The 25,598-nt window shown below is 31.5% G+C and overlaps 2 protein-coding genes across 4 annotated transcripts in view; one reads left to right on the plus strand and one right to left on the minus strand.

Annotated features, from left to right (window-relative positions):
* The window catches only part of HUWE1 (HECT, UBA and WWE domain containing E3 ubiquitin protein ligase 1), a 158,327-nt gene that overhangs the window by 118,554 nt on the left and 14,175 nt on the right, over positions 1-25,598 (minus strand). The window lies entirely within an intron of this gene.
* The window catches only part of stol (voltage-dependent calcium channel subunit stolid), a 66,445-nt gene that overhangs the window by 29,864 nt on the left and 10,983 nt on the right, over positions 1-25,598 (plus strand). The window contains exons 6-18 of one of the 3 annotated variants that reach the window (XM_076405302.1): positions 10,283-10,393; positions 10,449-10,641; positions 19,410-19,546; positions 19,606-19,686; positions 19,741-19,821; positions 19,877-19,951; positions 20,007-20,126; positions 20,179-20,250; positions 20,315-20,456; positions 20,520-20,565; positions 24,623-24,810; positions 24,866-24,953; positions 25,087-25,119. In XM_076405302.1, the coding sequence (XP_076261417.1) occupies positions 10,283-10,393; positions 10,449-10,641; positions 19,410-19,546; positions 19,606-19,686; positions 19,741-19,821; positions 19,877-19,951; positions 20,007-20,126; positions 20,179-20,250; positions 20,315-20,456; positions 20,520-20,565; positions 24,623-24,810; positions 24,866-24,953; positions 25,087-25,119 (1,367 nt within the window). Of the gene's footprint in view, positions 1-10,282; positions 10,394-10,448; positions 10,642-19,409; positions 19,547-19,605; positions 19,687-19,740; positions 19,822-19,876; positions 19,952-20,006; positions 20,127-20,178; positions 20,251-20,314; positions 20,466-20,519; positions 20,566-24,622; positions 24,811-24,865; positions 24,954-25,086; positions 25,120-25,598 lie in introns of all 3 variants that reach the window. The other 2 variants (XM_076405303.1, XM_076405304.1) reach the window with 2 other exon arrangements.

A 25,598-nucleotide genomic window follows, 5' to 3' on the forward strand; every position in this document is an offset into this window, starting at 1 on the left:
TGATTATAGTTATAAATTAGTTTACAGCGTTAATTAGTAACCTTCGAAAAATATTTTTATAAAAATGTAACATTAAATACATTTATTATTTGTGCAAGAAGAGTACTTACACAATTTTAGTGATATAGCAAATTAGTAATGACAATAAAAACTATAATATATCATCATATAATCAAAAAGTCGTAAAAATGTTAATAAAACACAAACTTGCAAATAGAAAATTCTATCATTTAAACAATAATTTTGTAATAAAGAAAAAAAAGACAATATTTGAATGATTATGAGTTTTTTCTACATAAGTGGATATAACATAAGTACTGAATTGTTATGTTATACAGAGGAGTAACTTAATTAATATTTTTTGCTATTATTATTTATATTTTATATTAGATATGGCTAGTACAATCTTAATTTACAAATTAATTTATTACTACTGTTTTGTTGCACTTGCATTAATATACAAGCAAGATAAAAATTAAAATAAAACTAAACTACTTAAGCTAAAGTTAAGAATACACTATACAAGTGGATTAATTTATGGTAGCTGAAGACCGTTTTGGGATGCGAGAGCCCTATGCGAGTTTTTACTGCCGTGTATACAACAGTGGAATGTTTCGCATTTTTGGAAGAATGCTAATTGTCGTAAAAGAGTAAGAATAAGGAGTAAATAAAAACGGTCAAATACAAAAGGGCATCTGGTCAATTGGGGCCATGAAGTGAATTGGAAGCGGTGTGAGATGAACATTGTATACCAAAATTACCGTTAATTGGAAGATGGCCATAAAAATTGATCTGAGGGAGGCCATAAGCATTTTCTGGTCACAAAGGAGAAGGGCTATAATAAATGATTACGTACGTAAAGTACGATAAATCGGTCGTGAGTTTTTTGTTTAAACTATTGTTTTGCCCGGAATGAAAGTAACCGAAGAGGCAGGATATTTTGTTAGTGAAAGCAGCAAAATGCCTCCGAATTTCCTTGTCGTCGCTGATGGAGCTAGTCTTTTTCTTCCTGATTTGCCCAGACGGATGTCTGAGGAGCTGGTTGAGGTTTCGGTCCATGACTCTTTGGTGGTGGTCGTTTTTCGCACCCTATAAAATTGGCGAATGCTCCTTTCTGCAGTTGAAACACCTGCCTGGCGTTTTTCTTTCGTTTTTACAGGATCGGGACTCATGGTTAACGGCGCATTTCATGCACTTTTGTGGGGCTTAGCAGCTCCTGGAGGAGTGTCCGTACAGACGGCAGTTGAAGCATTGTGCCGGCTGGCCGGTGCCTCCTTGGGATTCAACTATTACTCTCTGGTCCATCAGGTACTGAATTTTGAATATGTGGTGCTCGTCTCTGGGCACTGGGCACTGTGACCTGGGTGAGTGGGATTCCGACTCCGGATTTGTCCGCCATCTCTTTACGAGGGATGAAGGGAAGAATGAATGGACATTGTCGCCTGTGTCGATTCCAGTAGGCCTCTGATGACGCCCTTGAGTTGCCTCTCCTGCAAGGATGCAAAGGAGTGGAAAGGATACTTCATCTCCTACTGGATCTTGGTTGCCAGTCTGTAGTTGTCAGCGGTTTTGGAGTAGAAGACCACTCCCTCATGCTGCCGAATTTGATTGTACTATTTTTAAACATACGGGCGAGTTTCATATATTTGGTTTTGTCCTCGAGTACTATCAGCGGGATTATTCCTTCCTTCTTTTGTGGTGTTGGGTTGGCCTGGGTTGGTGTATTGGTAGTTGCGGCAATTTGTTCTTTTTCCAAGTCCTTCTCGCTACATTAATAAACAGTGGAGTTTACCTTCTTTTTCCTGTTCTGTGGTGCCTGGGGTTTGCTTTTCTTGTTCCATTTTGTCCTGTTTGGAGTTTATTGTGCCAAAGGAGTTTCTTCTTCTTTGTGTTCGGTTTCCATTTTGGATTGCGGTTCGGCTTTTTTTGGTTTCTTTGAACAGAGGGCTCTTCATCTTGGGTGACTTGTTTACTGAGTCTTTATTTAATAAGCATTCGCAGGTAGTCAGTTATATTGGGGTACTGACACTTTGATGGTACCGACAATTTGTTTGGATGGCGATCGGAGCTCCAGACACGTCCGGTCATTTCGAGCGCTCGACTACTACCCTTAATTTAAATGAATTATTTAGCAGATAAATAGAAGTAATTTGTATAAAGCTCTAGGTAATTTAGTAAATAACCTGTTGATTACTAACATAAGAGATATTCTTAATATGATGACACTAATAAAATTACAAATAAACAAGTACCATCAAATAAAATAAATGGAGAATCAAATTAAATGTGAAAATTTCATTTAATATCATCACCAGATTACGAAGAAAATTAGATTATTTGCCGGTGATATTTCTCAATTCCTTACGCCAATATTAGGTGCCTGTATGTATTCTGATCATTTCTTCGCAACACGATGATACTGTGTCTAAAGAACGATACTGGTTTAGCAGCGATCCAATCATCGATCCATTGTCGCATTTATTCAGTATTTCGAAACTGCGTATCAGCAAAGCCATGCTGCATCCATCCGAATAAAGGGTAATCAGAAGGCGCTATGTCTAATGCGTACGCTGGGTATGGCAGAATTCGAGTTGCAACAGTGTCTTTCATAATTCTAGCAATGCGTGGCCGAACGTTATCAAGTAAAAGGATGACTTTGCGTCTGTTACTCGTCATTGCTAGTATTTTTTTAACAATACGTTTTCCCATTTGTTCAATTGACGTTGATGTTGAGACCAAATGTCTGCAGTTAAAACAGAAACAGATCATTAGCTCTTAGATCTTAGCAGCTCGTAATAAAATACATTTTGCTGATTCCACCTTAAGCACAGAAATACTTTATGTCCGCATTCCAATATTCCGGTTCGGTCTCATAACTCATAACTTCTTGCACTTAGAATTGTCATAGTAGATCCACTTTTCATCGTCAGCTACAATACGATACAGAAAAATCTATTTTTTGGTCTGGCAAACAATGAAACCGCAATGTTGGTAGCCAATTTCCCTCTTTTTCGATCTTTCCCATCTCACGTAAACGTCTGATTCGGTCAGTTAGATTTTCATTCAATAAGTCTTACAACTAATTATTATTGAACTGCTTGCGTCCTCCAGGGCATTACTTGTCATTGAGATCAAAATCACCAGTTTTAAGTCGGTTGGGTTTCAACCAAAATAAAAAATTGGGATATGACGGAGCAGAAGACAAGATATGTGTTTAAAGGGATTTAGTAGCAGATTTCTTTAAATCAAACAATAAAGATAACAAATGTCGAAAATACAATATTGAGTGTTAAATTACAACAAGTGTAAAAATCATCGAATTTATCAGTTAGGGTAGATTGTTTAATAACAGGTTAATTGAAAAGTCCCCGGCTTACCATTCAAAGGTGATACACTGATTATAGTGACCCTCCAACTTTTCGATATCATTTTTGTCCTTTGCTTCAAAATAGGACTCTTCATTCGACGAAAATTTCTTCCCAGAGAGCATTCTTTTGTGATCTGACAACAGAAAATACTCGCTGGGGGCCAGATTTGGATAATACCGTGGATGGGGAAGCAATTCGAAACCCAATTAATAGATTTTTGCCATCGTTTTCACTGATTTACGACACGGTGCATTGTCTTGGTGAAGGAGTACTTACTTTTTCTTCATATGCGGCCATTTTTTCGGCGATTTCGTCCTTCAAACGGTCCAATAACGCTATGTAATAGTCGCTGTTGATGGTCCTTCCTTTTTCAAGGTAGCCAATAAAAATTATTCCATGTGCATCCCAAAATACAGACGCCATAACCTTACCAGCCGACTGTTGCGTTTTCCCGCTCTTTGGAGCGGGTTCATCGTGTGCAGTCCACTCGGATGACTGTCGATTGGACTTCGAAGTGAAATGACGGAGCAATGTTTCATCCATTATCACATATCGACGCAAAAACTCGGGTTTATTACGCTTCATCATCTTCAAACACTGCTCCGAATCATCAACTCGTCGTTGTTTTTGGTCAAAAGTGAGCTCGTGCACAGAGCTTTCTCATACCCAAATATTCGTGAATGATATAATATACACGTTCAGTTAATATCTTTAGAGTGTCTGCTATTTCATTCGATTTCAATTTACAGTCATTCAAAAACATTTTGTGGATTTTTTAAATGTTTTCATCGGTAACAACCTCTTTTGGGCGTCCATTGCATTGCATCGTCTTCGGTGCTCATTTCACCACCTCTAAACTTAGCATACCAATCCTTGATGATTTATTTTCCTAGGGCAGTGTCTGGAAACTCGGCATCAAGCCAAGTTTTTGCTTCAACTGTATTTTCTCCCTCAAAAAGCAATATTTTATCGCGAAACACGCGAAATTCCTTCTTATCCATTTTTTTATTCTAATAATTCGACCGCTGTCAAATTTATACACGCATCTATTGACGGCTAACTGAAAAACATATGGATTTAATTCTAGTAGCGCCATCTATGTGTGAGGCCGGGGACTTTTCAATTGACCTGTTATTTACACTGATACTTCACATTTTTACCACCAGATATCGCGGATCAAAATACATGTAACTAATATATTTTGTTGTATTGATAATATTTCAGCATCATACCAAATTCCATAGTGAAGGGAAAGATCATGTCACAGTAAATACGAGAATTTCTGGTTTTTTAACATAAGAATGTCAAAATTCTGTAATAATTCAAAGACAGTGGACTTGGACGGACTGGGAGGTTGAAAAAACAAAACCATTCGAAGTTAAATCAAATTAAGGCTACTAAAACATGCGATAAAGTACCAAATCGAAAACAAATGCAGATTGCACCACTTCATAGTAAAACATTCATCAACTCTTAACTTGTTTAGGTTTGGACTTCAGGCTTTATACAGTATTATATTATTAAAATATAACATAAAATTGCCAGATAGTATAAACTAATAGCAATAAAGACGTACTATGTATACTTAAATTATAAACGTATTAATATTAGCTTATGGCAGAGCATAAACCTAGATATTGATCATTAAAATACTATTACTAATAGCACATTTCAAATTATTAGATTTAACTATAATAAATAAACTTTAAATAAATTCTGATAAAATTAATTTGGCCTACAAAATTCCAATATAATTATTTTCTACTGTATTTGAGAAATTATATATATATATATATATATATATATATATATATATAATCACAAGTCAAACTAAACTTTTATTTTATTCAGCAATTCTGTCTATCAATCCAACCAAAATCCAAGTTAATTTTAAAGCGTGAAATCTACCCACGTTGAAAGCTGTCTGACAGTGACATAACCGTTGATTGTGGGTTATCTCGAATGACGTTTTAAATCTTTAATAGCATATATATAATGCACTCTATATAAGTGATTCAAAATCTAAAATTAAAACAGATTTTTGGAATAAAAATTTAACATGAAACGTAATTTCACTTGTTATCATTGATTTTATGGTGAATTTTTAATTTTTTACTTAATATGGAATAAAGCGGAAACACTCCGGAAATATAAATTTCATTAAAAAGTTTTAGAATAATTTTAAATATAAATTTGTGACAAAACTTTTATAAAAAAACTAAACTTTTCAAATAATTTTAACTCAGTATAAATTTTAATTTGATGTTTTTAACAAAATCGTGAGACACTCTAGGGGATTTTTTCAAAAATATAACCTAAATTTTTACAATATTCAGTTATTAATTGAAATAAATTTGTTTGTAAATAATTTATAATATTTTATATATAGAAAATTTTTGTTTAAAATTAAACTCGAAAAAGACTTAGAAAATAGTATACATTGCTGGCTAGTATTTTCTTTCATCTTTTCCAAATACACAGATTCGATTTGCAATTGATATTGATGATCATGAATTAACCTCGGTATTCATGACTGTATACGTTTGTGATTGTTCAATGTAATAAATCAATTTTTTACCATCAGTAAATCAGATCCAAAACCTCTTCCACCTGTTTTGTCGTTGAAGCAGTAGATCATAAATCAAAAAATATCTCTCGATTTCCTTTTATTAGAAATTATTTCCAAGGCTTTTAAGCGTGTACATGTTGTTGATAAGTTAACTAATACTCTCTTCTCTGTCAGACTTCCAAGTCGTACCTTTTCCTGGCATTTCAAAATTATCTGTTATATATTTGTATTAAAACATGAACCTTTTGTGACCCATGCCATGGAAGATAATAAAGTAAAACTGCCCACAAGAAAAATACATTTTAATCAATATTTGATACAAATTAATTACAAAAAGAGTAAGAGTTCTATAATAAACCTAATTGTGACACAATCTTCATATAGCCAATAAAATGCAGTTAAAAAAAAATCACTATATGTGACTTCGTTATAAATTCTACAGCATAAATTACCAAAACCAGTTGCGAATGATATATCGTACTTTATGAAATAAACGTGTATCTTACAAAATTTAAAGGGACAGTCGTCAATTTAAATTCGTATTCGAAGAAAACGTGACAAGAAATTTCGTACAACATAATTGAGCCTATTATTCCAGACAACACAACTTTATTAAAATTCATATTGTATAAGAACGCGTCTAATTATATACACGTAAAACGTAAATTAAACCCGCTCCGTATTCTGTCAAAACATAAATAAGTCATTCGAATGTTATTTGACTTTAAAATAAGAGTATTTATTCGTGTAGTAGCTGAGATAACGTTATATCCTGTATTTGGGCATTTACTGTGGAATAATGGATGTTTATATTTTATTCAAAATATTGTCAATATGTTTGGCAACCTTATGTTGAGGTCTGGCAATTGTGCTGGTCAGGGAAGATGTTCGGTATTCTGATGTTCCTCAAACCAAGGATGAACATTTTTGACTGTGTGTATGGGCGCATTATCATCTTGGAATATAGCAGTGTTTGGCAGCAATATGGTAATCATAGTAAGAACTTCATCATTGAGAATGTCGAACCAGTGATGTAAATGAGAGCTCCAGTTAAATACTATAATATTAACTGTAGGAAGCTTAATATGCTTAACTATAGGAAGCAGGGAGTCCGTAGTCCTTCTCTTATGGTTCTTCATACATAAACCCGGTTGTTTGTAGGACACAATGTAAACGATGATTCATCGGACTATACCACATTCATCCAATCATCAAGTGTCCAGGTTTTGTGATCGTTGCACCACTTCTTTCGCAGATTAGCTTTGGCTTCCGCTATAAAGGGTTTTGCACTAGCAACCATTCAGTGAATGTTGTGCTTTGTGGAGCTCCAGAGCTCTCTTTTTGTTTGAACGGTTTTAGTTAAGTGAGTATTGTGTTCTGCTGTCACTTTTGCCGCGGTAGTTTTATCTTGTCTAGTCACAATAATTTTTAATGTTCGTCGGTCTCTGTCAGTTAGCTTTGGGTTTCTCCCACTATTCCTCCTCGCCGATGATTTTTTACCATGTTTTGTGTATGCTGTCATTACAATGGATACGCTCTAGCTAACTGAGCACCAACAATTGAAACATCTTTCGAAGTTTTAGAGATAACAAATTTCACCGATCGCTTGTTTTAACCGTTGCGAAACAAAGCATATAATAAACTGAAATATAACTTAGAAGATTCGGATGTAAAGGTAGCGCACATTTACACGAAAGCACTGTTGCCAAGCAACCAGATGCACTATATTGCATGTTATTGATATTACATTCTACCCCCCTGTATATTTATATAACTTGTGAATATATGTATATGTATATTTATATTTTTTTTTCTAAAAACATTTATCGATTGATCACTTTCAGATATCTTGAAATTAAACAAATAAATGTTCCCCACTAACTCGGTTTAGTATTGAAGTATAAAGTCATTAATACTTGAAGATGATGTTTACTTAGATTGTGATTACTGGAGACCATAACTTAATGACAACTTCTTATTTCTTCGAATGATGAATGACGAATAATTTACAGATATTTTCTGCTTAATTATGAATGAAATGATATTAATGATTTATGTAGTATTATTCGATTGTATAACTATGTATATCGCCATGTATAACTTTAGGCATAGTATGATTTCAATATAGATTATTAATATTATTAAAACAATACCATTCGATTCACTAAAGTGGTAAAGTAAGTGTTAACATAATTCAATTATAGCAAAAAAGAATCTATACTTGCTTTTTTTTTAATGAAGGATGCTTATTTGTATACCAAACAGATTTTTTTAAATATAATTAAATGAAATGATAAGAATAAAGCAATATGATTATTAAATTGTATGTATAACTATGTACAATATCATGTATACATCCAGATGCGGTATGTTTTCAATATACATTATTAATACCATTTAATTAAAAAAACATTAGATCCATTAAAGTGGAAAAGTCAACTAAAAAGCTATTTCAGACTAATATATTTTCTGTAAATTTAATATATATAAAATCGATTTGATCTTTGATTACCTGATATTACTCTAATTATATTCAGGTCAAAGATAAATAATATTTTATATCATTTCGATAATCGTTAAATAATTGGTAATAAAAAGTTGAGCTAGGATCATTAACAATAATGTATATATATATATATATATATATATATATATATATATATTATATCAATTAGCATGATATTTGAAGATACAAAACGTATATATGAGCCCTTGTAATTGAGGGCTATATATTTTTGTTAATTTATACAATTATTTAACTAAAATAACTATCGTATTTTGCTAAAGACGTTTTTTTTATTAACTAAAAAACTAGACTTTAATGAATGTCGTATTGCAATAAATAAAAGTTTTAAAAAGTCTAGCTTTGTTGGAATGATTCTTTTCAGTGAAGCTTCTTGTGAAATATTACATTTCTTGTTTAGTTATCAGCATCAAGAACAAATAAAGCGGATAGCTTGACATGCTTGAACATGCCACGAAACACTGATCATCAGTTTTCTTATCACCAAGCGTGTCCCACTGCATAATTTTGATAAGTTGTAAATTGTGCGATTATAAACCAGGCATATCCAAGAAGTTTAAAAATTCAGTTGGATGGTTGGTGGCTTCTTCTTTATTTGTTACACAATCAATAGATTTCAATGAAAGCAGAGTACCAACGAATTCATCCTAAATCAAATCATTGGTCATCTACATCTCTGTTCTTAGTCAACAAAGTTGCTGGCTCACTCAACCATTTGTTATTTTCGTGTTTAGCAATGATGTTTAGGAATATTTTGTTGATAAGCTCATCTTTCGATGAGGAAAAATTGGAAAATTTCGGAAGAACATAAATCAATCCGCTCGACTTGTCAATAGAAACATGGGCATTACCGATAGCCAGCAATTGCTTGAAGAAATCTTCAGCAGATCATTCAGCAAACTATAACTAACTAAACTCAATTGGTGCTATGTTAGCAATCGGTGTTAGTGAAGTTATAAGCGTGCGTGACGTGAACTAGCAATTGGGGTAGACGACGGAGTTCTAAACCTGATTTATTTAAAAATTAATTTTCTGTAAATTTTTCCGATATTTTAATAGCTATTCGAAGACAAGTGAGAGATCATTAAAATGGGTTGAAATCGGTCCTGTTCTTGAATTATAAATAATATAAATAACTCGACTTTGTTTTATGTATGACAAATGACATGACAATTTATGACAAAATAATTTTTTATTTTACGATAATATTACAAGTATGTTTCAGTTAAACAAGTTATCGCGTGTGTCTTTAAAAGCCTAGTAAAAGTGCGTGAAGAAGAAAAGTTTAAGGGTCAAACATTACTAAATCATCATGAGACGTGTTTATGTTACCTATTGAGCATCAACTATCGTTATGTAAGTAGAATTACGATCATCCGTGCAAAATCTACATAGAAATACTTAAACAAAAATCCAACGCCAACCGCCGTATTTACCAAAGATTATTCCGTCCGACTATCATTTGTTTTGACCAACCCCTTCCCACGAAGATGCCAAATATTGAATCGAACAAAACTTATTTGTACATCATAGAGAACAAGATCACAAACCGAATAATACAAGTTAAATAGAGCCTTTTGTTTGAAAAAATGTTATTTGATTTGATACAGAGAGAGAGTACTTTCATCCCATTCACCGAATCTAATTAATTTTAAGTGTTTAAACGCGCATAGGACTGAACTAACAAAACTAGATAAATAGTAGCGATACCACAACAAATACGCTTCACTGTAACTTTGTTCCGAACTTCTTATATGTTGTCGACATTTCTACAAACCGCATTGCAAACAATGTCTTATGTCTGATTTGTTTATTCTAAAGGCAACTGAGGAAAATGTAAGATGGTTAAAGGATTCTCTGGGCAACATCAAACAAGAAAATATTGCGAACTTTTCTTCGGCGTTGATAACTGGCTTCGAAATATTACACAAGGTATTTTAAATGAAATGAACTATCGATTGATGGATTATGATTGATTTTTTTTTAGTATAATCGAACCGGACAGGGATGCCAATGCAATCAAGCTATAATGCTAGTGACTGACGGGCCGCCATCAACCTACAAAGACATATTTAAGTTGTACAATTTTCCACATCGACCTGTTAGAATTTTTACGTATTTAATAGGATCGGACTCAAGTAGCGTCAATGAAATGCACTGGATGGCATGTGAAAATAAAGGTAAGTGATATTCTTGATAAATAGTAATCTTCGCTAAATTATTAGGTGCTTGCATGTACTTTGATCATTTTATTACTTTAAAACGACATCAAATGAGAAAAATTGGCACGATATGTATTAATTAAAGTATGTTCATCATTTTCTACAACTATTTCCGTCATATTTCTGTCAATATGGCGATACTGTGTCGACACAATTATGTTTGTTTGGCAGTGATCCAATCTTCGACCCATTTTCGCATTTCGAAACTGTGTGCCAGTCAAGCTCTGCTGTATCGATCTCAACATGTGGTGATCAGAAAGCATTATGTCTGGCGATTACGATGGGTGTAGCAGAACTTCCCATTCAAGCTGCAACAGTATACCCTTCACAGTCCTAATAACTTGCAATGTGTGACAGAATATCGTCATGCAAGAGGATGACTTTGCATCTATTAGTCGCCATTGCTATTTTTTTTTGGCAAACAGTATGTCGTCCAATTTGTTCAACTGTCGGTTTTAGTGGCTCATAATACACAATACTTTGCATATTCCACCAGATGCACCACAAGATTTTATGGTCATTCATATTTCTGGCTCTCCTGGACTAATCCATGACCTCTTGGTTTTGGCACCGCAGGTCACAAAACACTACAGAAAAGTCTTCGCTTCCCATCACATGTAAATATATAGAAACAGTTCGTCAACTGATAAGCTATGTAAAAGTTCTTGTTGAGAGTTTAAGCTGGGTTTTTGTCCAGTAAGTCTTGCAATTCATTGTCATTAACACTATGGCCATTATTTGTCATTGACAATATTACCACTTTATTGTTATAAATCGATGAAACTAAAAATGACAAATGGTATATGATGGAGCAGCACCACAATAAGTTTCTAACAACTCAAATGTTCAATTTAAATAACAAAAGTAATGAATATCGAACCGAATTCGAATTTAATAATTGCTGACATTGGTATTTCACATTTTCAGCAATAGATCAAAATTCTGATATCTTAATTTCCTACATTCATCCATCAAGTCTCACAAAAATGTTGTTAAATTCTAATTAAATGTAATTTATTCCAGTCAGTGAAAAAGTAATTAATCATATTATTGATATGAATTTGTTATATACAAAATAGCTAAAAATGCTTAAAAAATTAGAGAGCAATATGAAGACAGTCTTGAACCGTAATATTTATCAGTTGATTTATCAAGATATAATAAATATCTTTAGTAGCGCTTAGTCCCAAACAACGAAGAAACAAAATGCAATAATTATTTACACAAAAACTATATAATCGCTAAAAATATTTGTAAAGTATATTTAAAGGATTGTTACAATCCTGTTGTTATTTTTGCTTTTGCTTTTTGCTAAAACCATGTGTAAATGATATTTACGATTCCATCCTCTAAATATATCCATCAAGTCTCATAATAATGTTGTCAAATTATAAATAAATTTAATCTATCTAATTTAATCTATTATTTAATCTATCTATTATTCTAATAAATTCTGGCCAGTGAAGAGGTAATTAACCTGTTAATAAATATCAATTTTTAAGAATATACAGAAAATAACTAAATAAAATTTCCGGAATATTAGTGAGCAATATAAAGAGACTCTTGAACCATAATATTTAGCAGTTGATTTATTTGACGTTAAGTTAAACCAGAATGAAAATGGACAGAGATATAATTAATATCTTTAATAGCATTCAGTTTCAAAACAGCAAAAAAGCAAGATATAAAAGTTATTTACATGAAAACTATTAATACTCAAAAATATTTGTTAAGCATATTTAAAGGATTGCTAATATCTGCTACTATACATGAAAATTTGACATCTTTTTAGTAGCAAAACCATGTATAAATGATATTTATGATTAATTAACCAGATAGCAATATGAATTCCTTAGAATATACACAAAATAACTACAATAAAATTTCTAGGAAATTAGCGAGCAATATGAAAATTTGAGATATGAAGTTTTGAATCACAATATTGATCAATGATCCAAATATGATAAGTATATTTAGTAAAATTCAGTTTCAAAATAACAAGAAAAGTATATAATAGTAATATATAATGTGTGTAAGTTTATTTAAATGAGTGTTAATTTTTGATACTAAAGCATGTGTAAATGATATTTCTGATTCCATCTATATCATTCCGTTTCACCTATACCCATCCATCAAGTCTCAAAATAATTTTGTTAAATACTAATTAAATTGAATCTATTCTGGCCAGTGAAAAGGTAATTAACCCGTTAATAAATATCAATTTTCAAGAATATACAGAAAATAACTAAATAAAATTTCCGGAATATTAGTGAGCAATATAAAGATACTCTTGAACCATAATATTTAGCAGTTGATTTATTTGACGTTAAGTTAAACCAGAATGAAAATGGACAGAGATATAATTAATATCTTTAATAGCATTCAGTTTCAAAACAGCAAAAAAACAAGATATAAAAGTTATTTACATGAAAACTATTAATACTCAAAAATATTTGTTAAGCATATTTAAAGGATTGCTAATATCTGCTACTATACATGGAAATTTGACATCTTTTTAGTAGCAAAACCATGTATAAATGATATTTCTGATTAATTAACCAGATATCAATATGAATTCCTTAGAATATACACAAAATAACTACAATAAAATTTCTAGGAAATTAGCGAGCAATATGAAAATTTGAGATATGACGTTTTGAATCACAATATTGATCAATGATCCAAATATAAGTATATTTAGTAAAATTCAGTTTCAAAATAACAAGAAAAGTATATAATAGTAATATATAATGTGTGTAAGTTTATTTAAATGAGTGTTAATTTTTGATACTAAAGCATGTGTAAATGATATTTCTGATTCCATCTACATCATTCCGTTTCACCTATACCCATCCATCAAGTCTCAAAATAATTTTGTTAAATTCTAATTAAATTGAATCTATTCTGGCCAGTGAAAAGGTAATTAACCCGTTAATAAATATCAATTTTCAAGAATATACAGAAAATAACTAAATAAAATTTCCGGAATATTAGTGAGCAATATAAAGATACTCTTGAACCATAATATTTAGCAGTTGATTTATTTGACGTTAAGTTAAACCAGAATGAAAATGGACAGAGATATAATTAATATCTTTAATAGCATTCAGTTTCAAAACAGCAAAAAAACAAGATATAAAAGTTATTTACATGAAAACTATTAATACTCAAAAATATTTGTTAAGCATATTTAAAGGATTGCTAATATCTGCTACTATACATGGAAATTTGACATCTTTTTAGTAGCAAAACCATGTATAAATGATATTTATGATTAATTAACCAGATAGCAATATGAATTCCTTAGAATATACACAAAATAACTACAATAAAATTTCTAGGAAATTAGCGAGCAATATGAAAATTTGAGATATGAAGTTTTGAATCACAATATTGATCAATGATCCAAATATGATAAGTATATTTAGTAAAATTCAGTTTCAAAATAACAAGAAAAGTATATAATAGTAATATATAATGTGTGTAAGTTTATTTAAATGAGTGTTAATTTTTGATACTAAAGCATGTGTAAATGATATTTCTGATTCCATCTACATCATTCCGTTTCACCTATACCCATCCATCAAGTCTCAAAATAATTTTGTTAAATTCTAATTAAATTGAATCTATTCTGGCCAGTGAAAAGGTAATTAACCCGTTAATAAATATCAATTTTCAAGAATATACAGAAAATAACTAAATAAAATTTCCGGAATATTAGTGAGCAATATAAAGATACTCTTGAACCATAATATTTAGCAGTTGATTTATTTGACGTTAAGTTAAACCAGAATGAAAATGGACAGAGATATAATTAATATCTTTAATAGCATTCAGTTTCAAAACAGCAAAAAAACAAGATATAAAAGTTATTTACATGAAAACTATTAATACTCAAAAATATTTGTTAAGCATATTTAAAGGATTGCTAATATCTGCTACTATACATGGAAATTTGACATCTTTTTAGTAGCAAAACCATGTATAAATGATATTTCTGATTAATTAACCAGATATCAATATGAATTCCTTAGAATATACACAAAATAACTACAATAAAATTTCTAGGAAATTAGCGAGCAATATGAAAATTTGAGATATGACGTTTTGAATCACAATATTGATCAATGATCCAAATATGATAAGTATATTTAGTAAAATTCAGTTTCAAAATAACAAGAAAAGTATATAATAGTAATATATAATGTGTGTAAGTTTATTTAAACGAGTGTTAATTTTTGATACTAAAGCATGTGTAAATGATATTTCTGATTCCATCTACACCATTCCATTTCACCTATACCCATCCATCAAGTCTGAAAATAATTTTGTTAAATTCTAATTAAATTGAATCTATTCTGGTCAGTGAAAAGGTAATTAACCAGATTCAAGACAATGAAATATCAAAACGTTTTATTAACAGCACCTCCGACAAGACTATACGGCATTGTTAGTTTATTTGACAAGTCCAATAACAAAAGACCTGGTCAATTATACCGTACGCGTCCCTGGCGAAACTAAACCTCAATTATAAGGGCGTGTATTGGAAAATTGGATAAAGCAGATTAGATCCGCAAAACAAAACAAACGAGATTGTTTCGTTGCTATTCGGGTTTAACTTAGTTTAGGCGCTTGTCATGGTAAGTGATATAAATGTATTAAATTACGATGTAAATTGATTAAAATATTATGGGAGAAAGACCACAAGGTGGAAACCATCAAGCCCGGATTGGTGATGCTGAATATATAGGACGGGAATTATCCATTATAAGGACGAGAACAGTCAGGGTTATTGATTCAGCTCCCTACTGTCAACAACTAATATTATTCAAAATCGAAATCGGTTAGAACTGATCAATCGAACGGGCGTTGTCTTTCACCATGACAACGTGAGACCACATACATGCAGAAGAAAGGAGCATACATCTTTAAGAACTAATAAAAACAAAGACAATGACAAAAAAGAGAGAGTGACGAAGTATGATAATATGATAATTACTTAAAATTGTCAATGATTTATTCATAAAAATGAACCCTTATGTTATCAAACTTTTTTATTACAAATTATAATACTAATTTACAGCGGTTATTAGCAACAACAACTAATTATTAACTATAATTATCTCGTAATTACAATTCAGATCTCAGATTTTAGACATAAACTTAATGAGCATTTGCTGGAGGTACTCCAATTGATGCACTCCACGTACTTGTAAAACAAGGCACAATTTTCACAAATAACTATATTAGTTCAACGGGTTTTTGTCTCTTTGACCTCAGAGTAAGTCCACTGTTGTCGATCAGTTGTATTATGTCGATGGTTTTATATTCACACAATCTCTCTTGGTGTTTTTTCGCAAAACCATTGTTGGTACCCTTAGATCTGTGTGGATGTCCTTATACCTTATACCTTTTGGTAAGTTTGGATCATGTTGATATTGGATTTCTATATTAAACCCAATAATTACATCGTTTATGTAATAAGAATTTATTGTGAAGAGTTAATTCGGATTGTCTCATACAATGTTCTGCTCGTTTCTCTTTAACATGCTCCTTCTACTTGAATTGGCATCCAGTTTCATGCCCAAGTATTTTTGTCGGTTCGATGAAGGAATTACGCATTACACATTCTTTTGAGATCTGAGTACAGAAAATAGTCGCTAGGGGCCAGATCTGGAGAATACGGCGGATGAGGATGCAATTCGAGGACCAATTCATGGATATTTTGGCATCGTTTTCACTGACTTGTGACATGGTGCGTTGTCTTGGTGAAGCAGCGCTTTCTTTTTTTTTCAAATGCGGCCGTTTTTCGGCGATTTCGTCCTTCAAACAGTCCAATAACATTATGTAATAGTCGCTGTAAATGGTCCTTCCTTTTTCAAGGTAGTTAATGAAAATTATTCCATGCGCATCCCAAAATACAGACGCCATAACATTGCCAGCCGACTGTTGCGTTTTCCCGCGCTTTGGAGCGGGTTCATCGTGTGCAATCAAATCGCATGACTGTCGATTGGACTTCGGATTGAAATGATGGAGCCATGTTCCATCCATTGTCACATATCGACGCAAAATTTCAGGTTTATTACGCTTGATAATATTCAAACACTGCTCCGAATCATCAACTCGTCGTTGTTTTTGGTCAAAAGTGAGCTCGCGCGGCACCCACTTTGCACAGACCTTTCTCATACCCAAATATTCGCGAATGATATGATGTACACGTTCAATTGATATCTTTAGAGTATCTGCTATTTCATTCAATTTAAATTTACGGTCATTCAAAATCATTTTGTGTATTTTTTTAATGTTTTCGTCGGTTAACAACACTGGTTGTCAGGTCGGGGACTTTTCAATTGTTCAGCTGTTATTTAGGTACATATTTCAGTTGCATTGGGATTTTTTACGTACTTGGCTACTTATTAGATCAGACTCCGGAGCCTTTTTGATATTGAAATATATCTAAATTTCATTGACAGTTTCCTTTGTAGTTACTGGATTTATAACTCTATCTATATTTCTATCTAGATTAGGTAAGATCTCACATCCGTCAGCAGAATCAAGTTGGAAAGTATTTGCTAAGTACTTTCTAAGTACCCTTGCTAGTATTCAACTCTCCATTCGCTATTTTCTTTACGGACTTCTGGTATTTTGATCGATTTAATTTTTCAGCTGCCCTCCAAAGAGATTAATCGATCTCCTGATCGTCTCCTAAGTTCTTGAGAAATTTAGCAAGTATTTCATTTTTAGCAATATGAATTTTCTATATACGGTATTGACCTAGTTTATTTAGTACAGTTTTATCAGCTGGTTATTCCCATTTTTTCTTGCTTTACGCTTTGTAGCTAAGCCTAATCAATCAACAAACAATTGGATAGATAGTCAATTAATTATAAAGCCTAAAATCATCAAGTTATATTATGAAAATATGAAATACAAAAATAAAAATTGATATAGCGAAAGCTTTTATGCAAAATCATCGGCCTATAGCGGAAACTCGCAATGATCGACAATATTCTATAACAAATTGGCTCTTTTTGACCATCATTTGCCCAGCTGACTCACTCATTTTTTAATTGCTTTTAGCTGTTTATTTCTTGGTGATTTTAATCTCTTGGTGGATTATATAAGCTGCTGTACAAAGATGGCGTGACTGGGATCATTTTCCTCACCAGATTTTACACTCTTGTTTAGAACAATCACAAATAATAATAAACAATCACACACAAATTTTACAATCATGCGCAAGCAGGATTCAAACCCGCGACTACCTCAACAGTAGGAGGACAGTCCTATCGCGTCTACCACTGCGCCACCAAGCCGACTAAAAAGATTTTTAAAAACTTTTCGATCTGTTTAGTCCACCATCCCCAGCATTTTAATATACACAGTTATAGCAGTTGGGCACATGCTTTCTTTTTTTAGAGTTTTTTCATCAATTTGCTTTACTTTTCCAATAGGTTTTTCTAGTTTATGACAATTGCTAATCACCGATATCCCTCTAGAATCCAATTATCTGGGTGCATTTATAACATCCGCGGTTTTTGAAAATTCTGAGTTCTTTTTATTCTTAAATGTACTTAAAAATGTTGTCATATTATTTCTGTTTTCTTGTTCAAGCTCCAAGTTATGCATCAGACGGCTTTATCACAAGCTTCACACTTGTAAATGGATCGATCAAAACCAAGAAGCACATCATTTTGCTTTTATTTATTAATGTATTATTACTAGTCGTTGCTCACTAACATACAATTTATATCTACAGTGACTTAAAGATCCATTGGCATAAACCATTTTATACTCTTCACTACAGACGACACAAGATCGCGCGGTTTGCTTTTCTTAAGTCTACGTCGTAGTTCAATGTTGTCCAAGAGTTGAAACAATTCGGTGTTAACATGGGAGTGAAGTCTTTCCTGTCTTGTGTAAATCTCTTAATTCTCTTTATGACAGTGGTAATCCGAAGGTCTCGGTGTAAGTAAATGTTCCTAGGATAACTGGGTCCATCCAGAATACCTCTCAGAAGTTTATTCTGAAATTCTTGTATTATTGTTGTTGATATTATTTCTCGCAAAACATCTCCATAACTGAAATCCATAGGTTCATATAGGTTTCAATATTCGCTTGTACAGCAGCAAGTTATTATGAACGGATAATTTAACTTTTTTTCCAAATAACAAATACATTCTTTAGTATTTGAGTTAGAGTTATTTTCTTTTCATTTTGCTATGTTCCTTCCAACGAAATTTTGCGTTAAGTTTCACCCGAACGTACTTAGCGTTATTACTGTACATATCTATTGGTAGTGTAGATGAATTCAATATGCGCTTATTTACTCTCGTTGGTTTTATTCTCCATGTCTTATCCACTTATTTATATTACTACTTGCGTGTTGCAGATTTCTGGTTAAACCACATCGTGATTCAAAAATATTTTCACTTGGTTTTAATACAAATCGTTCATATAATCTCATTTCTGCCAAATCTTTGGATGGACCTCAAGTCTGTTTAAAACGACTCTAATGTCAAAACTTTTACTTTATTAATATAATAACAAGATATATTTTATGTAGTTCTTGCAGTAATTCAAACTTGATACCTCAAAATGAATACAAAATGTCTAGTAGAAAAATGTTAGAAGTTATTTAAAATATGAATTTTCCCATCGGTTACCCTGTATTTAATGATATATTTTTTTTTATTAAGAAAAGTTAGTAATGGTAATTATTTCAGGCTACTATACGAGAATAGGAACATACGACGAAGTAAAAGAAAAAGTTCTACATTATATTGAAGTAATGGCTAGACCAATGGTCATGTATCAAAATGATCATCCAATCTACTGGACGCCTGCTTATGTGGGTGGTAGGGTAAGAAATAACGAACTTTGACCAACACCAACACAAATATAAAACATATGTCTTTGTAGGCTGATAGTTTTTCTGATGATAAAGTTGGTCAACTGATGACAACAGTCACCACCCCAGTTTTTGATCGTAGAAATCATTCGGTAAGTATACAAACATATATCAAGAGAAGCATACATTAATTTCCGAATTTTTAGGTACGACTTGCGAACGTTCTTGGTGTAGTTGGTACCGATGTTTCTATCGATGAAATTAAGAAACTAGTGCCTCCATATAAGGTAAAACAATACTGAATCCTCCTTTGACATATTATAAGATTATTTCCAATTGCAGCTTGGTGTTAACGGATATTCCTTCATAGTTAACAATAATGGGCACGTTTTGTATCATCCAAATTTAAAGCCACCAGTAAGTAACACCAATTTATTAGAATATACACAAAATAATTAAATAAACCTTCCAGAAAATTAGCGAGCAATATGAAGATAGTCTTGAACCACAATATTTATCAGTTGATTTATCTGAAGTCGAGTTAATCGAAAATGAAAATGGACCCAGAGAGAATCACAGTGCCCTTCTTGATGTAAGTTTATTAACTAATACTCTTGGGCCTCATTAATTTTTCTATATTACAGTTGAGACAAGACATGATAAATCAAAAAGAAGGAGAAACTGAGCTAAGCGTCAAAATCCATTACGATGATATGGTAATATAACAAAAATAATAAAGCAAAATATCATTCATCAAAAATAATTATGTTGTTATTTTAGAGGCGAGTAACAACGCGAAGATATAAATATTTTTATAACCCAATTGAAGGGACGCCATTCTCGTTAGGATTGGCGTTACCCGAGGGTTATGGCATGTATGAATTGTTGGCCGAGCAAGAAATAAAACATAGTCAGAAAAACGGTAAGAAAAGTAATAAATCCACGCCAATTTTCGGTAAAATTTATAACTACCGTCTGTTTGTAGTTACGGAATATTTCAAGGGGAATAATTGGAGAGTCCATCCAGATTGGTAAGTAACTCTTTCAATATAATTTAATCAGATTTAGTAAAATTATATAAAAATACTGATACAATGATAACGTATATATATGAACTATTCTATCTTGTTCATATCCATCAGTAATCAATCATAAACAAAATCATTTATAATATAAAAACTAACGTTGAGAATTTCGAATAGGAGCGTCTGAAATAATTGGAACAATTGATCAATATTCAAACCAGTCGATAGTAAAAAAAAAGTAATCGAATAGAAATAGTAATTACTATTTCAGTCGAATACACGCTTCAAATATTTTTCCATTCGTGGCATGATTCGTGACAGACGGAGATGTATGAATTCCCTCTCCTATTAATTTTGGGAGAGGAAAGGACAGAGATAATTGTTTAAATGTCTATGCTGTATAGGTCTTCTCTTTTTAAATAAATTTAAATTGGCAAGTGGTGGTGTAAAATCAATTTTATATATTAATGTTACTTATTTATGGATGGATTATTGGATTTATAAAAAAAGATATGGTACAATGATCCTAAATATGTTTCATTGTATTTTAATATTCGCAGAGTAACAATAACATTATATATAAATACTGTTACTTACTGTTTCACTCTAATGGATCAAACTATGTAACGGTGCCATAAGTGAGACGAAGATTTACGTATTCATTTCCGTACCAGTTTTGGGAAAGAATAATTTCTGGATTATATACTGTTGCAAAGAACAGCATATTTTCGATTTCTTTGGATTTGTAAAAGGAATGAAATAATCATCCCCAAATATTTGTATCATGTTTTGATAACATTTGAATTGCTATTTTTTTAATAAAATTAATTTATATAATAAATATAGTAATATACAGACTTAATAAAATAAAAAAACTGAACCTGCGTAATATTCTCTCATTAATACTAAAAAACGTACAACTAATCTATGACATAACTATTAACTATCAATATATACCAATCTTTATCAACTATTTTAAACCACAATCTTTTAAATAAAATAATAGTTTTTTATATATGAAGTTTCCTTTTACCAACTATGAGTTTATCTGGACTGGACCTACAGTTTAACAGCATACAGACTAACAGCATTAAGCCTACCACCGACTGAATCCATCATCCTGTCGTTTACCACTGCGCCAAACAAGCCGCCAAAATAATAGTTTTATTTATCGTTAATCGGGAATATTTTAGAATTACTATTCGTTGAAACTTCAATGAAAGAAGTTTTAACATTCAAAAGGCTTCAAGAAACATTGAGGGAGTTAGAAAATCGAAAAAAATAACATCGACAAGGTAACAAAGACAATGAAAAGTAATATATTTTACTATCTATCAATCAAAATTTTGTTCTTTTTATCTTATTGCATAGCTAAATAATCTTGAAAAATAGAGATCCTAAATGTTGTTTGTACATTATTATTTACAAAAATATTATAAACAAAACGTAAAACCATATATTTACATATGATTCTATATAACCAAAAATTCAGTACATAATTTTCAAGGTCACTACTATGTTGGCAAAACCATGACGCCAAGTACTAGTCAATATAAAACTAGTAACGAATGTTTCATTCGAATGAAGTAGTCGTGACTAAAAATAGTAACGAATGAAACTATCGCCATTAAACACCTCTAAAAAATACTACATTCACTCACTTTATGCAGATTTGGAAGCCGAACTTCTTCTAAAATAAATAAAATTATTAATCTTCAGGCAAATGATACTACAAACTTTTTGGTTGATCTGATGTTTACTAATAATTGCGCTATATTCTGTGATACAAATATTGGAATTTCTTCACGATATAAATTTCATTGTAGAGCCACATGGCTCGAGAGGAAAAGATAGAATTGTTGACAACTGACTGATCGCCTTCTGCTCTAAATCTCAACGTAATCGGTGCAGGAACTCAAGTACTTGGAATAAGTAATACAAGAGAAGAAAAAAAACATCCACACTTAAAGTTATAAACCAATCAAAATTAAAATCAGGCTGTTCCGCCAAAATACTTGTTCTGACAAATCAAATCCTACGGCACCAACATCACTGTCTAAATCAGTAACACAAAATAAAACATTAAACATAAAAGCAACAAGACAATACAGCACAAGACCAAAACTCCGTCATTATAAACCGTATATTGTGGTATCAAAATATAGATCGTTATCCACGCTCTGAGTCTCCTGCAGCTTTCTGAGGAACCAGAACGTGGGGGGAAGTTTAGTAAGGAGTTACTATCATATCATTCGAAACAAAGGCAGAAAGATTCCCTGATGGGAAGTCCACCGGGGAATCTTTCTGCCCAGGTATTAAGAGTATGTCAAAAAAGGCTAAAGCAATTATCTATTATTGAAACGTGTCTTTAAAGTAAAAAAGGATACACGCCATTGCTGTCGAATTATGACATCATCGACATCAATTGCGGGATGTTTAATTTTTTTAATTAATTCATTAAGGTTTAAGATTAAGCCAATTTTAGAGGTGAACTTATTCAATAGCATTGGAAGAACCTACCAAAGGACCTAAATTTAACTTTTTTGGTGGAAGCTAGATCATATCCAGAAAAACATACATTGGAATAAATGACAATATCTATCTGTCTAATGCCACAGTTGCGACTAATTTTTAGCAATGAAAAGTATGTTAAATAAGAGATAATATGATGATAGTAATCTAATTATAATTTAGTTAACATCAAATTAACTAATCTCATTGATTTGCAAAAGCTGTATTGATATAAATTGTAATAAAGACACAGTAAAATGTATCAACCCACTAGTAAACCATCGCTACCAAAACAAAGTTCTTTGATTAATTGCCAATGCTTATCGCTACGTATCCAACGAAGAACTGCATGATGATCTCGAAATCAAATGGATCTATGAAGTTATCCAAGATTTCGCCTTAATACATAGAAAAAGTTACTAAATCACCGTAACATGGAAACTACACAGCTAGAATATGCACAGGAAATTAGAAGGTTGAAACAAACGAAATCACACGAACTTGTGTGGTTTATAAATATTAACTTTAAACTTAAATGGTCTAATTTAATTTTAATTTGGGAAATATATACTGATATATTTATCCTGCAGTCGTCTTGTTTACGTATTAATAAAAGTACAACAGTAATAAAAATATTTTAACAAACAAAGAAGCTTTGATTGAAATTAATCATTTTGATCTTGAAAAGTAAACTGTAACAGTTTGGAGAGCTATTTGATATAAACGAGAAATAGATAGATTCGATTTCACGACATGTGCTGTCCAAAAACACCAGTGAAATAGTGTACGATCGATTTTCTAATTTCAAAATTGATGCTATGTAAACCATCACTAACAGAATCGTACTTCCTTCTCCTAAAACCAACTTTAACGATCAGCTGCCATCTAATATAACGAATTTGCGGTTTATTATCGTTATAGTTACATATTAAAAAGTGTTATGACTCGATCAAGATGAAGAACTGACAATTTGATTTATTGGCAGTGAAATACAATACACCTTGTCTGACACCAATAACACGATGCTAATAAATTTAAAATCATAATATATTTATTTAAATCAATTTCATTTTAATTGTTTTAATTGAAACACTTCATTAACCTAATATGATATTGCAATTAACAATACATGCGAGACGAAGGATTCCTTATTTGTTTGAAGTTTGAACGATATGATTGTAGGTGTCAGTTTAATTTATTTTCCCATAAACCACAAAACCAAAATTATAAACACATTTCATTAACAGTATTTTAATTTATTCTGAGATATCTTTGATTACAAACCCACGAAAAATATTTCTATTTTCTCATCTGCGGGAGTGCACAGCAGGACGGTGATAACCACTTGGTTACCAATCAAACCAGCAAATATGCAAAGAATAGTTCAAAAGAATAGATTTATTGACAAAATCTGCATCATATTGGCAATCACAGTAGTACTGTGCTAAGAAACAATTATAATTCATAATTATAGATTAATGATAAGACATATCACTAGTTATTTTATATTTAAATATCTTCAAAAAAATACAATTTTACAAATAATTTCTAGGGTTTACTGTGAATATACTGCTGGGACATCTGGTGAACAATGGTTTAAAACTGCTGAAGAAAGAGTTTTGCATTTCTTATCTCGAAGCAGAAGACCGGGATGGAAATGGATGTCTTTACGTCCACGATCACCATTGCAACGTGAACATCACCATTTCTCACCAAAACAAGATAAAGACGCGTATTACTGTTGGTTTTCTGATGTTAATGATGTGGTTCTTTTTCTTAACTGGAGTTATTTCAGGCGACAAAACCTTAATTCAGTCTTTAGTTTTGGACGCAATGGTAACGGAAGGTTTGGAAAAACATCGGCCTCGAATGGAAGACAAACAGTAAGTTACGAACGTTAGTTATAGAAAGCATGCTAAATATATGATATATAATTTATATAGATTATGCTGTATAATTGCACCATAAATATTAATTTTTCTCACAATTTTTACTAATTATTTTTCTGCACATTAGCCCTATTGGCACTCTTTTGGTACAATTACAAAGGTAAACATTTTCATTGACCATGAACAATACGTTAGTTCGTATAAGAAGTTACTTTCTTATTTATAGATACTTTCCTAGTCCTATTCAAAATATTTAATTCATAATTTGCCTTCGCCATTACGTCATCATTTTATGATAACAAAAAAATCAATAGTAACATAATTGATTTTTTATAATTAAAAATTTTGTAATAGGATACAAAAACAAACATAACATTATATACAGAGTATATATTTTTTTGCATATATAATACATAAGAAAACTTTTACTCGGTATATCTATGATAAACTGTTTTTAAAACATTTTCCATATAATAATTATTTGGAATAACAATCTATTTATAACCCTTCTTATCATTAAACCTATTTTTGTGAGTATAGACATTTAAAAGTAATTGGAATATTTTCAATATATTGATATCTATTTAAAAAACAGTTACTCCTGTTTTTATTATTAAATTTATTGTGTTTTCATGTCAC

The sequence above is a fragment of the Rhynchophorus ferrugineus genome, unplaced genomic scaffold (assembly GCF_030347505.1).
Source record: "Rhynchophorus ferrugineus isolate W39M unplaced genomic scaffold, kcgeb_rfMv2 rfM5, whole genome shotgun sequence".
In the NCBI taxonomy this organism is placed as follows: domain Eukaryota; kingdom Metazoa; phylum Arthropoda; class Insecta; order Coleoptera; family Curculionidae; genus Rhynchophorus; species Rhynchophorus ferrugineus.